This window comes from Phacochoerus africanus, chromosome 9, assembly GCF_016906955.1.
Source record: "Phacochoerus africanus isolate WHEZ1 chromosome 9, ROS_Pafr_v1, whole genome shotgun sequence".
Classification (NCBI taxonomy): domain Eukaryota; kingdom Metazoa; phylum Chordata; class Mammalia; order Artiodactyla; family Suidae; genus Phacochoerus; species Phacochoerus africanus.
In genome coordinates this window covers 41,408,527-41,425,954 of record NC_062552.1, presented here as the reverse complement: position 1 = coordinate 41,425,954, position 17,428 = coordinate 41,408,527, and the positions used below count along the sequence as shown (strand labels likewise).

The 17,428-nt window shown below is 44.6% G+C and overlaps 1 protein-coding gene across 4 annotated transcripts in view; it reads right to left on the bottom strand.

The window, feature by feature from the left end:
* Positions 1–17,428, bottom strand: part of RUNX2 (RUNX family transcription factor 2) — a 147,961-nt gene that overhangs the window by 119,162 nt on the left and 11,371 nt on the right. For all 4 annotated transcript variants that reach the window (XM_047794877.1, XM_047794876.1, XM_047794874.1 and 1 more), the window contains exon 3: positions 11,209–11,313. In XM_047794877.1, coding sequence (XP_047650833.1) covers positions 11,209–11,313 — 105 coding nt within the window. The remainder of the gene's footprint in view (positions 1–11,208; positions 11,314–17,428) is intronic.

The window sequence follows — 17,428 nt, the reverse complement described above, 5'->3', positions numbered from 1 at the left end:
AATAAAAAATAGGGGAAAAATAGAATAAAATAAATTTATTTCTCTAACTCAAAAAAAAAAAAAAAAGTTGGAGTTCCCTGGTAGCTCAGTGGGTTAAGGATTAGGCATTGTTGCTGCTCTGACTCTGGCTACTGCTGTGGAGTTGTTTTGAGCCATGGCCTGGGAATTCCTGCATGCCTTGATTGTGGTCAAAAAAAAAAAGGGGAGGGAGTGACTACAGTTTAAAGTATGCTAAGTTTCTATCATCCCAAGAGGTAAACAGAAATTACGATGAATTTTTTAAGGCAAATATACACATTAAAATAGTTACAATAATAAAAGAAAAGAAACTGAATGATAATTTGAAAACCAGGAGAGAAAAAAAGCTGGAACAAAACTAGATGAGAATTACTTCCTAAAATGGAAATATGTGCATCTAGAACAAAACTAGATGTAAACATCCAGAACAAAACTAGATAAGAAATACTCTATAAAAGGGAAATATTTGCAAAAGGAGAAAATCCAGAAATATAAAAACTGAAACCTCACACCCTGAAATTATAGAATCCCGCCCTCTTAGGAATACATTAGACCTGAACAGCATCAGGAATCCACACTGCTATGGCTGACCTGCAGCAAAACTGTAGCACTTAAAGTTGGCAATGGCTGCCTTGAAGGCCGGCAAAGGCCCTGCCTGCCTGCCTGACTCTCTATTTACTTCTGTACCCAGGACATGGCTGATCTGTCTCCCTTTATCTCCCCAAGTCTCCTCCTAATAAAGGATTCTAGACATTTTTTTTTTCCAGCATGCCAGAGATTGAGCCCAAGCCATAGCAATGAAAGCACTAAGCCCTTAACCACTAGGCCACCAGGGAACTCCGACTTATTCTTTACCTTAATATGAATTTAAGTCTGAGTTATCTTTTCCAGAGGTGTCTGGATGTAAGCTGTACTCCTGGATTTTAATGATGAACTTTTGTCTATAAGCAAAGAATCTTGCCACCAGAGCACAGCAACAGAGAAATCTGGGAGAGACACAGGCAGTCCTTCCTCTGCTCCTAAGCACTGCAGCCCAAATTCAGTCTCCCACTTGCTTACTTCCTTCAGACTCTTAACTGTCACATATAACCTTGAATTGATATTTTCAACGGATGTGCTTTTTTATGCACTCTCTCAATTTCCAAGACTTATCAAAAAACATAAGCAGGAGTTCCCGTCGTGGCGCAGTGGTTAACGAATCCGACTGGGAACCATGAGGTTGCGGGTTCGGTCCCTGCCCTTGCTCAGTGGGATAACGATCCGGCGTTGCCGTGAGCTGGGGTGTAGGCTGCAGACGCGGCTCGGATCCCACGTTGCTGTGGCTCTGGTGTAGGCCGGTGGCTGCAGCTCCGATTGGACCCCTAGCCTGGGAATCTCCATATGCTGCGGGAGCGGCCCAGGAAATAGCAAAAAGACCAAAAAAAACAAACAAACAAACAAACAAAAAAACACAAAAAACATGAGCAATCCTTTTCTTTTCTCTTATTTTCTTTTTGGCTTTTTAGGGCCACACCCCCAGCATACAGAAGTTCCCGGGCTAGGGGTTGAGTCAGAGCTACAACTGCCGGCCTATGCCACAGCCACAGCAACCCAGGATCCCAGCCGTGTCTGCTACCTACACCACAGCCCACGGCAATGCCAGATCCCTGACCCACTGATCAAGGCCAGGGATCAAACCCACATCCTCATAGATACTACTCAGATTCATTTCCACTGAGCCACAACAGGAACTCCAAGCAATTATTTTCCACACTCGCCTACATACAAGCTTCTGAGATTTTATGGGAAGACCAAAGATCAGCTTTAGTTGACACACGCCAGGTAGGGACAAGTATGACTCCGAAAACCAACATTAGGAATCTTTTTCTCTCTGTTATTTTAAAGTATTTCCCAGTCTCCTCTGGTCCAGCCCTTCCTGAAGAAAATGCTACAGTACAAACAAAAGAGAAGTAGTTCAGTAATCTTCCAGGAATTCTCCTGGGAAGAAAAACTTCTTTCTTATAAAATAAATAAAGCCCCTCCCCAGTATGTTTTCCTCTCAAGTCCCTCTTTTAAGAATGAATGATTTCTGACTTCCAACTCGACAGAAACGGATGACACACTGGGATCCAGGCTGTGTGTCTGCAGAGCCCACATCGCTTGAAAACCTACCATGCTCGATTTAGGAACAAGTCAATATAGCCACGGCAACCCCTGTCTGTGGACAAGGTGCTCTCACTGGGCAAGCCGCAGTCCTTGCAAACCCACGTCCAACACAGTGAGAGAGCACATGCGGGGCTGGGGAGGCAGGCGGGGAGTGCAAAGGAGGGACGCGAGCATGTTTTAACGGCTGCGATAATTTGCCATGAAAGGATGTGAAGGCCGGGCTCCTTGCTGCAGCATGCCATGTGCTGCTGACTTCAATTACTGCCCTGCCGTCTGCGAGCGGAGGAATGTGTAAACAGGCCATATAGCCTTGCATCAGTTCCACAGAATGTTGCACAACACAAAAATGCCTCTCGATGTGTCATTTCCTTCTTGGCCATCTTCCCAGCTCCTGACAGTCAGTCAACAGAAAAAAAAAAAAGGGGGGGACTAAAAGAGATTTAAAACTGCTCTTCTCAAGAGTACATGCTACCAGCCAGCAGACTCACCTCCACCAGCGCTTCTGGCTCCCCCTCACCATCCTCCTTCAGGAAAGGGGGAAAAAGGAACCGTTGTTTGAACTGTTCTTATTCTCTTAAGCCAAAGATTTTCCACGATGTTCTGTAGGCTAGGGCCCAAATGATTCATGTTTATGACCATCCAACTGCTGCGTGTGTTTGCTGACGCATAAGTATCCACACGTAGCATTTACCCATCACATCCATGCCTTGGGCTCTTCGGAGGAAAGGAAGAACCAGGGGGAAACCGCAAGTCAAGAAGTTAAGGGCTCCTGAGTTCCCGTTATGGCTCAGTGGTTGATGAATCCGACTAGGAACCGTGAGGTTGCGGGTTCGATCCCTGGCCTTGCTCAGTGGGTTAAGGATTAGCGTTGCAGCATTGCTGTGGCTGTGGCGTAGGCCAGCAGCTATAGCTCCGATTAGACTCCTAGCTTGGGAACCTCCATAGGTCTCGGATGCAGCCCTAAAAAGACCAAAAAAAAAAAAAAAAGTTAAGGGCTCTTTGGCAGCAACACGGATGGACTTGGAGAGCATTCTGCTAAGTGAAGCAGTCAGACAGAAAGGCAAATACCGTATGATATCACTTATACATGGAATCTGAAACAATTCAGCAAACTAGTGAATAAAACAAAAAGGAAGCAGACTCACAGAGAGAACAAACGAGTGGTTACTAGTGGGGCGAGGGGCAATATAGGGGTAAGGGAAAAAGAAAAGGGTTAATATGGGATTAGGTGAAATCACATGCATGAAACTTTTGAAAACTGTATAGCACTACAGATTTTAAAGACTCTTTCGTGCAATAAAAAAAATTGATTTCCCACTTAAAAAAAAAAAAAGTTCATGGCTTTTCTACTCATGCCTCCCACCAAAGACTGAAACTCATGCCTGCGGCATCAAGAGTACAGCATGAAGCTTACCGAGGGTTTTGCAAATCATCTTCACAAACGGCAAGAACTCGAACACAAGAACTGGGTCCAGCCTGGATCAAAGAGCCTGCAAACAATCCTTCTGCCATCCCTCCATCCAACACACTTTACGTGGCCCCCATCTTCCTGCTCATGGGACCAAGCTCTATAAAAGCATCCACCACTGACAAATAAGCAAGGGTCAAAGGCCAGCCACCATCAAAAGCCTATTCCTTCACCCAAGGAGGGTGAAGAGGAGTGGAGAATAAAAGCCAGCTGCTGCAGACACCAGCTAGAATGAGGAAGAGAAAATGCCAAGCCTGTCACTCTCACCAGCTTTTACCAGGCTGCAGACCGGTCTCACAACTGGGTGGAACAGCAGGGGAAAAAAATGAGCTGGTTCCATGGGGAGGCGTCTCTGTTCTGATTAAGTCTGTTACCTTCCATTGATAAGGGAGAAACGTCTGCCACCAGAAGCGCCACCAAGAATACAGAAGAATAAAATGTTCTCTGAAGAATTCCAAATGTGCTCATGCACTGGGCATAGGTGAGGAAGAGCAAGCAGGGAAAGAAAAGAGTTTGGCTGCAGGATGGAAGCCTGACAAGCTGGGCGAAGCAGGGTGCTGTGACAGTCCCAGAAACATGCACACGCATAAGCACGCACACACACAATACCCTGTGCATCCAGATAAGCTCTCACTCACCTAAGTGCCAGCCCTACTGGAATCACAAAAGAAGCCGAGCAGAGCAGAGCTGCAACCTTGCAGTCAAAGCCTGCAGGAAAAGAGCTGGCTGGTGGGAAAGAAAAGTCAGGCCTTCCCACCAGGTCAGGACAGGGAGCTGGTCAGCAGTGACTGGTAGCATCCCAGCACAGACGACAGGGAGCTCCCGTTGTGGCGGATGGGAAATGAATCCGACTAGTATCCATGAGGATGCAGGTTCAATCCCTGGCCTTACTCGGTAGGTTGGGGATCCAGCATTGCCGTGAGCTATGGTGTAGGTCGCAGATGTGGTTCAGATCCCACATTGCTGTGGCTATGGGTATAGCTCTGATTCGACCCCTAGCCTGGGAACTTCCATATGCTGAGAGTGCAGCCCTAAAAAAGCAAAAAAGGAAGATAGATGACAGCTTTGGTCACTCCTCAAAAGTAACTATGACTTAGAGTGCATACAAAACCCATGTATGTTAGGTATCAGGTTTGCGGGCGTGCTGGCAAGAAAGAATTTTGTAAGCTGGGTGACAGAAAGTATAAAACCTCCAGGCTTGATCGTTTGAGGATTTATAAGATTCTTCGGCTACAGACCTGGCATGTGGCCGAGCAAGGGAAACAACCTCTTTATGTTCAAACATCTAACGTTTTTCTCAGCATTGATCTGGCTTGGCTAAATACTGACTTGCTGATATAAAACACCACTCTTAATTCATCTGATATGTACCGAATCAGTCCAATTCAGAGTGAAGCTACTATCACTGAAGCTTGGAGTCACCTTGTAGAACTTGCAATGTCTCCCAGATTCAAAAAGTCAGGAGATGTTTCGGGAGATGGTACCTCACACATTTATGTCAGGAGTTCCAGCTGTGGTTCAGCAGTAAAGAACCCAACTAGGAACCATGAGGATTTGAATTTGATCCCTGGCCTTGCTCAGTGGGTTAAGGATCCAGCATTGCCATGAGCTGTGGTACAGGTCATAGATGGGGCTTGGATCCCACGATGCTGTGGCTGCGGTACAGGCCAGCAGCTGCAGTACCAATTCAACCCTTAGCCTGCAAACTTCCATATTTCACAGGTGCAGACCTAAAAAGACAAAAAAAAAATTATTTCTCCTAGTAGGACACTTACCATCTAAGTACCCATGGAAGTTGGTGGTCCAGTGAACCACCGCCCCCATCATTCATATCTTTATGGGGTTTCATCCCCTTGAATCGAGGCTGCACCTGTATCTTGCTTTAACCAACAGAATATAGAGGAAGTAACTCCATGCTGGTTCTGAGCTTCGAGAAGCCTTAGAAAAGCCAGAAAGCTCCCACTTTTGCACCTGAGGGAGCCCCAAAATGAAGTCAGACTCTGTCAGGGAGGCCACATGGAAAGGGAGAGGCTCTGGGACTATAAAAGAGAGAGAAGGCCAGCTGTTCCATTATCTCAGCTGAGCCCAACCTTCCAGCCACCCCACCAAGGCATCAGACGTCAGAATGAAGCCATCAGGCATGTTCCAGCACCAGCCACCCTTTTACAGCAGCCACAAGAAAGACCCCAAGAAAGACTGCTGAAAACCCATCTAGAGGAACTCCAGTCACTCCCACAGAATCATGAGAAATAATAAAGTGGTGGTTGTTTTAAGCCATTCCATTTGGGGACGGTTTGTTACATGGCAGAAGCTAACTGAAAAAGCAGCAAGAGAATGAAAAGGTTTCTGACTGTGTAAGGTGCCTTATGTTGCCATGGTCCACACAGCCAATAATACACACTTTCCATCCATCCTCTTCCCTCACTCAGAACCACTATAATAGAAATTATAAACTGGAGTTCCCATTGTGGCTCAGCAGGTTAAGAACCCAACTAGTATCCCTGAGGACACAGGTTCGATCCCTGGCCCCGCTCAGTGGATTAAGGACCCAGCGATGCCACCAACTGTGGTGTAGATCACAGACAAGGCTCGAATCCCACATTACTGTGGCTGTGGGGTAGGCTCGCAGCTGTAGCTCTAAGTGGATCCTAGCCTGGGAACTTCCATATGCCACAGGCGCAGCCCTAAAAAACAAACAAAAAAAAATGAAAGAAATTATAAACTGTAAATTGTAAACCAACATTGCTAAGCCAGATTTCACCTCCCTGGAGAAATTCTTTAAATCAGACTGCAGTTGGAACCAAGGGCATAAATGGAACCAAGGAGCCTAATAGAAACTAATGTTTAAAAGAGCTAAGTATCGGACTTCCCCTTGTGGCGCAGCAGAAACGAATCCGACTAGGAACCATGGCCTCGCTCAGTGGGTTAAAGATCTAGTGTCGCCTTGAGTTGTGCGTAGGTTGCAGACGCGGCGCGGATCTGGCTGTGGTATAGGCCGGCAGCTGTAGCTCCAATTTGTCCAAATCGACCCCTAGCCTGGGAACCTCCATATGCCATGAGTGCGGCCCTAAAAGGACAAAAATAAATAAATAAAAGAGTTAGGTATCCAAACGCATCACTACTATTGCTGCTGCTGCTCCCCTGACTTCTGCTGGCGAACAGACACTCTTCAGAGCTATCCTGCCAACAGAAGGTCAAAACGCCTCGCCTCCACACAAGACTTACAAATTTGGGATCTTAAGTATGATGTCACTTGATAAGCTGGCAAAGAGAATAAATGGCATTTTGTAAAGATGTGCACTATTCTCATGTTTACGCTACTTAAGATGAAGGTGCTAATAAGTCATCGGCTATGTTCCTTTAAAGGGAAGTTGTATAACTGAGATGAATCATAACTGCAAAAGATCAAAGTTAGAAAACATCAATGATGCCATGGGGTACTTTTTAATCTTGTAATGAGTGATGATCATGTGCTCTTATGAAGTTAGTCCAACGGCCAACGCCAGATGTGTATATGAAGAAAAGGAGTTGTTTGTGATGTGACAGCACAGTTTCAGCTGCCAGAGACAGAAGACACAGAAGGACGAAACCTTTCTGACTTGTGAGTGAAAAGCAAGTCTTGGCAGATGTGTTGATAAGCGGGGGCCTCCGAGGGGGGGGGACCCTCGTGCCGTGGCATCCTCTTGTGGACGTGGCTGCAAACAAATCGTGTTGATTGTCCATTCTGCACAGCTGTCCCCAGGCAGGAGGAATACCTGCTCCAACGCACTTTATAACACTTATTAGTGTCATCGACTACTGAGCAGAAATAAAGCCATCCACGAGAAAAAAAAAAAAATATTACCCTAGAGAACAGAGCCTAGATGGTATCTGTTTCCTGGAAGCACACGGTAAGCAAAACGACAGCAAACTTCTGACACCAAGGAAATCGACGTAATGAGCCCCCGCTTGATGCATGTTTACTACACAACAGTCACTGTGCTGTGCATTTTACATGCATCATTTAACATCTGCAGCAACGGATGAGGAAGACACTACTGTCGCTCTTCTCACTTTAACAGACGAGGAGATGGAGGCAAAGAGAAGGCAGGGACCTCGCCTACTGCCTCACAGCTGGTGAACAGTGCAGCTGGGCTTTCAGTCCAGACAGCCTGACCCCAAAGCCCACACCCTTCCTCACCATGCTCTTGCTGAGTAAAGACCCAACCCGTTAACCCAGGACTTGTCTTTGTTTAAAGAGCTCATCCACCAGACCTGGCCTTTTCAGTAGATACCACCATCTTGAGAGGAAGGAGTGAAATTCCATGAACAGGAATCAAGAGTACAAATTAGTTCACTCCTTCAAACCATGACACTAACAAACTGATGTACACTATTTTGGTGACGTCGCTACTTACAGAATCGACACGTCGTGGGAGAAGATGCTAAAACAATTGCATTCCTTGTCTTTTTTTTTTTTTCCTCCTCTAAGGAAAGCCTTTTTCTAAAGCCTGCCTCTGTTCATGGTCCATAAAACAAGCCACTTGGAAATCTAGACCAATGGTTGGTAAACCACAACTCGTGGGCCAAAGCTCCCGTTTTGTAAATAAAGTTTTATGAAAACGCAGCCACCACATACACAATGGAATACTACTCGGCCATAAGAAGAACAAAATAATGCCATGTGCAGCCGCATGGGTGGAACTAAGTGAAGTAAGTCAGAAAGAGAAGGACAAATACCATGTGAAATCACTTATATCTGGAATCTAATATATGGCACAGATGAGCCTAAGTACAGAAAAGAAACAAACTCATGGACATGGAGAACAGACTTGTGGTTGCCCAGGAGGAGGGGAGGGAGTGGGATGGACTGGGAGTTTGGGGTTCATAGATGTAAACTATTAGTGGATATGAAATGAGATACAGAGATCTATATCTGTATAGCACAGGGAACTCTATCTAATCATGTGTGATGGAACATGAATACGAAAAAGAATGTATAGATATGTATAGCTGGGTCACTTTGCTGTACAGCAGAAATTGACAGAGCATGGTAAATCAACTGTAATAAAATTAAAAAAAAAAAAAAACCCTGCAGCCCCACTACTTGTTCACAAATTGGTGAGGCTGCTTGTGAGTTACAGCAGCAGAGCTGTGTCCTTGCAACCGAGATCCTACAGCCCACGACGTTGAAATCACTTACTCTCTCGCACTTTGTGGAAAAAGTGTGCCAACCCATGTGCAAGAGGATCCTCCACTTAACGTTTTATGCACACCAACCAGCCCAAGTGATACTCAGCGTGGCAGGAACTTGAAAATCCTGAGCGTTTTCCACACCTGGGAGTCTCCACATTAAAGAAGAGTACTGAGAAGGGAGCTGCACTTAGCAAACATTCAATGCCCAGGATGGCTAGGAGCAGGGCAGAAGAAAATAGTCCAGGACAGAGAGTCCAGGCTGTAGGGTGAGAAGGTCATGGACACCAGACCCATCCTTATATCCAGACCCCCCGAGTTTGGCCGGTCACCTCGTGAGACATGACATCACCTCATCACTGATGTTTGGGGTTCCTGAGAGATGTTACTCAGGCTGCTGAGGGTCGTGGCCGGCCACGAGAGATCTATATCTGTGTCTGTGTCCGTCCGTCCCCCCCACCCCCGGGCCCCGCCCCGCCCCGCCCCGCCACCCTCCGCAGCACCCAGAACCTGAACTCTGGTCACAGGTGCACCATCCAACCTCTCTCCCTCTCAGGGCAATGAGCCCATCAAATAGTGAATTCTGCCCACACTCTCCAGGCATGGAGGTCATACCATCCTCCCTTGAAAGAGACGTGACTTTCCCAATGCTACTCTACCTCCTCACTTTTGTCATAACTTTCAGAATGAGGCAGCACCCACCTTTCCCCGCTTCCTCTCCCACCGTCAACTGGGAGGATCACCTCATGAGCGTCTGGACACACACACACACACACACACACACACACACACGCACACGCTAATGGTTTTTCCAAGAACTGAGAAAAGTAGCTGAGATCAGCAGGAAACATCTTTGCAAGATAAGTCTCAGTCATGTTAAATGGTAAAAGACAATCATCCTGCTCTAGGCAGAACTAAAAGGGATGTCCCTGCCTTTTCAGGGACATGGGGGGCTAAAGAGCTACAATGTTAGACAAAGTGTTCCATCCTGAAGCATCACCCCCCGCCCTGGGTGGATGGCAGTCCAGAGGCAGGCAAAGCCAAGTCAGGCAAAGCCCCAAACCAGGCAAGACAGCCCTGTGCTCATCTATTCACCTGCACTGACTGCATGACCACTGGCCTGAGGACTGGCGACTTGGGGTGACCAGAGACATGGGTAGGGCCACCACCTAACAGGACAGTCTCCAACCGAGCAGACAGGGCCAGCACTGCCGACGCTGGGAAACCTAGAAGAACGCCATCCACGTGACAGGGGGAGAAAAGAAAAACCTCGAAGGCCGGCTCTTGAGGCAGGAAACCTCCCTTGTTCAGGCGAGCAGTCAGCCTGCGTGAGAAGAAACAGCAGCAAGAGGAGTGGAAGGCAACGCGTGTTCCCACGGCTCAAGGCCAGGCTGCTGGGGTAGAGGCACCACTTGACCAGCCCTTTGCTTTTGCTCTTGCTTTTAGGAGAAGAGAGACACTACTCTCCCTGTCTAGGCAGGTGTATGGTTATATAACAAATATTTCTGCCAGCTGTACCTCCACCACAAACCAAATTAAACTCTCAAAATACAATGGCTGGGCCTCCAATGTATTCACTCCTCAAAGGCAGAGTTCTGTATGATGCTTCCCCTGGCTCAGAATTTTTCATGTTGTCGATATCAAATAATGTTTCATCTCTAAATATACTTAAATACTTCTATGGTGAGTATGTTCAGATCAGTTTTTTAATGGGGGTGGGCAGGGAGCAAGCCTATTTGAATACAGGAGGAAACTGCATTTTAGCCCAAATGGATCATGTGCCATGATGCTGGTTAAACTTTCTGGGCGTCCAGGCAGACAAACTAAGGTGGATTTAAACCTCGTTGGATGCTGTCTGCTCAAAGAAACTACCTGTGACGATTACTCAAACACGAGCAAACAACAGAGTCTTTGGCAATCAAGCAGGTTATCATTTGCAAATAAATTCTTTGTAATTAAGCAGTGTGCTCTTTATAAAGGGAACTGAGTGGGCGAGTGAAAAACTTAAAACACATTCTTCCACCATGGGAAACAAACACAAATGCTTTTTGACTAAGCTCAGGATTTTTCAGTTTATTGTTTTCTGCCTCAGCTCTCACGGTCCCGTTCTGCCTTGTCTATTGTGTCCAGTGGATGAGCAGAACTTTTTGCCAAGAGTTTGACAGTGGCTGAACGTCACAGTTATGTGGGTCTCCCCAATTTCGTGGCCAAGGTTACCAGTGTGATCTGATTTTCTACGCACTGTGACGTTCTCCTAATCCTCCCTCATAAAAATTATAGGCAGATAGCAAATTTGGCAAAGAAACTATTTACAGGAAAGTCGCATGAATTTATGGGGGGAATCCATCCCTCACGGGACTTCCACAAACTCTCTCCCCATTTCCAGTAGAAAGGCAAACACTTACTTCTGGGCTCTCGGGGTCCATCCACGGTAACTTTAATAGCTCTGTGGTAGGTGGCTACTTGGGGAGGATTTGTGAAGACAGTTATCGTCAAGGTGAAACTCTTGCCTGCAGATAGAAAGGGAAAATCCACAGTGAATATAAAAAGACAGTATCGGTGATAAAAGAACAGTCCAGTTATCCACGTTGCATTTAAGCATCTCTGAAGAGATCCTGCTGTACAGCACAGGGAACTATATCTAGTCACTTGTGAGGGAACCTGATTGAGGATGATGTGACAAAAGCAGTGTATATATGTCTATGTGACGGGGTCACTTTGCTGTACAGAGGAAATTGACAGAACAATATAAATCAACCATAATAGAAAAAAAATTTTTTTAACTAAAAAAAGAAAGCTTCGAAGTTCCCGTCATGGCGCAGTGGTTAACGAATCCGCCTAGGAACCATGAGGTTGCAGGTTCGATCCCTGGCCTTGCTCAGTGGGTTCAGGATCCGGCGTGGCCGTGAGCTGTGGTGTAGGCTGCAGAGGCGGCTCGGATCCTGCGTTGCTGTGGCTCTGGCGTAGGCCGGTGGCTACAGCTCCCACTGGATCCCTAGCCTGGGAACCTCCACATGCTGCGGGAGAGGCCCTAGAAAAGGCAAAAAGACAAAAAAAAAAAGGAAAGAAAAGAAAAGCATCTCTGAAGAGGTAACAGTAGCAAAAGACAGGAGTCAGGACTCCTTAGTCTAAGGAGAAACCCTCTGATAGCCACTTGGGGAAGTTACCAAGCTCATTGAGTACTAAGAACAGCATCTTCTTGGCCAAACTGGCCAGGGGGGGAAGCTCCAATTCAAAAAAAACAAACAAACAAACAAAAAAAACCAACAAAAAAAGAGTTGCTCAGTAGCAGGAGCTGTAATGAAAACAAAAGCTCTGGATGCTTGAAGAGGGTTCTCGTTCCTTTCAGTTTTCTCCAACCTCAGGAACACATCCAAGCAGACAATTTTAGAAGTCTTTATTTAGGATGAGGTCACGACCCCGTGAGAGAACAATAGTAAATCACTGTTGATGATGCTATTTACTTCCCAGGGCTTGAGCATTTCATTTGCTTAACTGCACTACAATAAGAAGATGAAAGAGGACGCTTCTTATGGGAATCATTTTAACAGGAGCCAGTGTCTCCTGTCCTGGCCTTAATGTGCCTGTGGTGTGATGATTTCATCATTTCTGGAACAAAGTTTTTCTCCTCCCTGCCCCCACCCCCAACACACATCCTTGCCTAGCAGCGATCTTGAAATAATTGCCTGACAGTGACTTATTTTTTGCTAACTGTACATGACATCTCCCAATGTAAATATGAAGGCTTGCTTTTAGCAGAGGGGGTGCTTCATTGAAATATTACATCTGATGTTTGATATTAATGAGCTAAAGGTGATGAATAGAGCGGGGTCGGGGGAGCGGGGGGAGGAGACAAGGGAGAGTTTGGGAGCAGATTTGAATGTTTGCTTTCTCCAGAAGATACCAGACGCTGCTCCCCAGACTCACTGACAGTTGTAATCAGTTAGATTTGCAACGGTTAGTCACTTCAGATAGTCAAAACTGCAAACTGTTACAAGACAGGAAAAGGTGGGCGTGAAGCAGTGACTCAATAAAACATTCGGCAATCTCAGGCCAGAGCATTCAGTCAGGCGGCTCCTGCAACAGAGCTTTAAAAAGCTCATTGTGTTTGGCTTTGTCTTTTTGGTCAGAGATTGTTTTTCCCTTTACTGAAAACAGAGGGTATAAAATCCAAACACAAATCTTCAACGATATGTAGCAATGCAAAGTTTAATGCCATCTTTTCATAGCTTAATGTGGAACAGGTTATATACAAGGCTTAATACAGAACAGGTCTTTGGCTGTCAGGTCTAGTGAATGGGTTTTCTTTTCAACCCAGACCATATAAGTGCCTAAAATATGTTGAAGACACATATCATTTGTTATTCAGTATGTATAGTTTTTAAGACTCTTTGACAATACTTTGGCCAAGAGGAAAAAGAAAGAAAAGAGAGAAATGGGGGGGGTGAATATTGATGAGAAACTCATTAAGTGACAGTCACTTCACACACATTGTCTCATTTACTCCTCCTACCCAGTCGGGTTTATCACCTCATTTCACAAATGAGGAAACCCAAGCCCAGAGTGTCTTAGTAATTTAACCACACGACTAATTTAACCACATAACTAATAAGTATTAAAACTCAGGACCTGAACCCAGGTCTTCCAGACCCTAAAATTAATGCCCTTCTTTTTAACTGTGTCAGAGAACATTCTAAAAAATTAATAGGTAATGTATTGCCACATGTGTCCCAAACAGCTCTATCAGACCATGAAACACATGTAAATCTACTAATGTCGTCTGTCAGCCAGAATGATGAAATCATCTATTCTTAAAGTATCACTGATATATCATATTTCATCCACTACATATTAAATGTTACATGGATTTCAGTGATTTAATTGTCTGGTTAGGGAATAGAGGATTTATTAGAAACATTAAGACTCACCAGAAGCCGCCAGGACTCTAAACCAGTTACAGAAAACTGAAAGTCTACAGACATGGAGATTAGAACGCTGAATAGAAAGCCACTAGATCCAGATTAAGGCCTTAAGACAATGGGAGGATTGGGTAGGATGAAGGGCTGAATCCCTCGATTGGAAGTTAATTTGGGAGTTCCCGCTGCAGCTCCGAGGTAATGAACCAGACCAGTATGCATGAGGACAAAGGTTCAATTTCCGGCCCCGCTCAGTGGGTGACGGACCCAGTGTGGCCGTGAGCTGTGGTGTAGCTCTGACTTGACCCCTAGCCTGGGAGCTTCCATAGGCCACACATGCGGCCCAAAAAAGAAAAGAGGAGTTCCCGTCGTGGCGCAGTGGTTAATGAATCCGACTAGGAACCATGAGGTTGCGGGTTCGGTCCCTGCCCCTGCTCAGTGGGTTAACGATCTGGCGTTGCCGTGAGCTGTGGTGTAGGTTGCAGACGCGGCTCGGATCCTGCGTTGCTGTGGCTCTGGCGTAGGCCAGTGGCTATGGCTCGGATTCGACCCCTAGCCTGGGAACCTCCATATGCTGCTGGAGCGGCCCAAAGAAATAGCAAAAAAAGACAAAAAAAAGAAAAAAAAGAAAAGAAAGTTAATTTGCATTACTGCATAAAAAGATGCCATTTGAGATTGAATCAATGGTCTGGAGCTGGGATTGCATTTCTAACAGTGGCTTCAAGGGCGATGCTTGGAAGGCAGTAGACACCCACAACACGACTCTTCATAAATCAAGCATGTATACATCTCAATGGTCCCAATAACTGAGTAAACTGCCGGAGATACTGCCCAAGAATGTTTCTCCACTGGTTCTGAGAATATTTCTATTTGCAACTTTTACAATGTACTGAGGGTATTAAAAGGCATCGTGCTTCTCCCAAACTCAGAGAAACATCTCGTGTATGAACAAAAGCGACATGTTCAAAGCAGAACCAGTTTTCTCGAAAGCCTTCTTTTAAAAAGAGGTGGGTCTGGGGGAAAGGAAACAAGTATTTAAGTCTGACCACAGTCTTCTAAAACCAAACCCTAAGGATCAAGATGTACTTTTAACAAGGCAAACAAAAACCAAGGAGGCTCCTTCCACTTCTTACTGCCCCATCAGAAGGAACATGAACATAATGTCCAAGGAACTTCCAGAAACTACCACTCAACTAGGTAATTTGTTCCTCACCTGATAAACAGTATTATCAGTATTTCCCAAGTCAAATGTTTATATGAGTATTCATGACTTCCTTACATTAAATAAAAAAACTTTTCCAAATCCCATTGTTTATTACTTTCCATAAGTGATAAAAATGCAGTCTCTTATTTAGGGAGCTAGCACTCATTAGACAACTAATTGTAGCATCTTTGGCTTCATCTAGGAACTAGTTCTGCAATATGTCCTCCAGTCATATCTTTTCAGAGCAACATGGGAACTGTCATTGGAGGACAATTCCAACCTCACCTGAGGGGCTGTCAGAAATAGCCAGGAGAGTTAAGATTATAAGCAGGGACTGTATCCTCAATGGACAGAGTACCAAGCTCTGCACTCAGCAGGTGCTTAAAACACTTGTAAATTAAAAGCAACATGTTTGATGTCAAAAAAGAAGAAGCACACCAACAAAACTTAAGGATCAAAGTCACTTTAAAGACTTCTGCTTAAGGGAGTTCCCACCATGGCTCATTGGAAACAAATCGAACTAGCATCCATGAGGACACAGGTTCGATCCCTGGCCTCGCTCAGTGGGTTAAGGATCCAGCGTTGCTGTGAGCTGTGGTGTAGATCGCAGAGGCAGCTGGGACCCTGCATTATTGTGGCTGTGGTGTAGGCCAGCAGCTGCAGCTCCGATTCGACCTCTAGCCTGGGAACCTCCATATGCCGTGGGGGCAGCCCTAAAAAGACCAAAAAAAAAAAAAAAAGAAGAAAGAGACTTCTGCTTAAAATATAAAGGAGAAAAAGGGAAAAGACCATTAAAAAAAATAATAATAAAATAAACCACTCTTAACCCAAGTTTCACTGTAGCTCTACTTTTATTCCCAAGCCCTTCCAAAAGTTGTGGTCATCAGATAACACATAATGTCACAGTAAGAGGTGATGTGACTCCTTCATAAATCTACAAGTATTCTTCAGTTTCTGAGAGCTTAATATTTCTGCTTGTGAAAAAAAAATGCAACATTTGAGGAACTTGGTGTTTTGTTTTTTTTTTATTTTTTAATGCTACTGAAAATAGAAAATTTAAATAGCTGGGGGAAAAAAAATACAGAGTGTTGACCCAGACTGAAAAACTGAGAGAAATGTAGACGTGTGCGAATCAAAGAGGAAGCTGGAAAGAGTCTGTTAGAAAGCAGGTCAGGTACGCAGGCAGGTTAAAGGGTTTCCTGCCACTGAAGAACCGACCCATTTTTTTTTTTTTTCCCCAAAGAGTGATATCTCTAATCAGCGTTCTCTGTCCATTGTTCCTCTTCATTTCTTACTGTCTCCTCTCATAGAATGTTGATGTCATGATACAAAAATCTGTTATTAGTGATAAATCAATTTTTCTTTCTCTCTCCACCCGCAACCCCACCCCCCACCCCTCGCCACCCCCATCTAAGTCTCTAAGACAAGTCTGGACCAATTCCTCCATCCTGCCTCTGGCAGCAGACTGTAGCATTTCAGATCCTCCACCAAGTCCCGGCTGCTTCAAAGGAAAAATCCTACTTTCTTCAGTTAAGATCATAAGCAATATAGGGGGAGGGGGTCAGCTCTGTTTGGACATAATTACACTTCATCAAAAGAAGCTTTCTTCATCTTCCATGCGTGAAAAGTCTGCAAGCAGTTAAGTCTGTCTTTTTTTTTTTTTTAAATATAAAAATTGCTATTTGGGAAACCAGCCAAAACTCAGAAAGCCAATATAGTAAAACAGTGCACACCCTTTGTTTCCCTTTGAAGTTTCTTAAATAAATATGTTGAGGGTTTACAAAGTACACTATCACTTTGCCATAGTTTCTACTCAAATTGATCAGAGCAACGTTAGGCAGCATCTATAGAACACAAAAGCAAGATAAATGAAAACACTAGCATGTATCTGTAAAGTAGAATGAAGTATAGTGCCTGGCCTTTTAAACACCAACATGCACTGCTCTAGTTAAAAGCAAAGTAATATTATACGAAAAAGAGGCAATTCAGAGTATACAGGTAAATCATCATGTTCAAACGTTTCTTGATTTCTTATTTGGAAAAAAAAAAAGATAAATTTTACTTGTACTGTGGGCCTGCCCCATCACTGAGAAAAAAAAAGAATGGATATACACACATACACACACTTCACACCTAATCAGTCAATAGTGAGATAGGATGTGTCCTTTTTTTTTTTTTTCTTTTAATGAAAATGAACTAAACCCGGCACAGAGATAACCCCTTAAGTTTTGATTCCACCAGAGGCTCTAAGCCTCATTTTATATCAAACCTTCTGGTGACAGTACCTCATTAGCATGCACCATGGTTTTTTTTTTTTTTTAAGTTAAGAAGTATAACTTCTTGGCCCTGTTCCTAGAAAGTAAACTAAACCTACTCATCGGAAACAGCCTTGCATGAATTTCCCTTATCAAGTTTTTACACTGGTAATAATGTGACATCCAATCCAATCTAAAGAGCAATTACTGGACTTGGTTTAAAAATTGATGCTTCTCATTTCCTAATTCA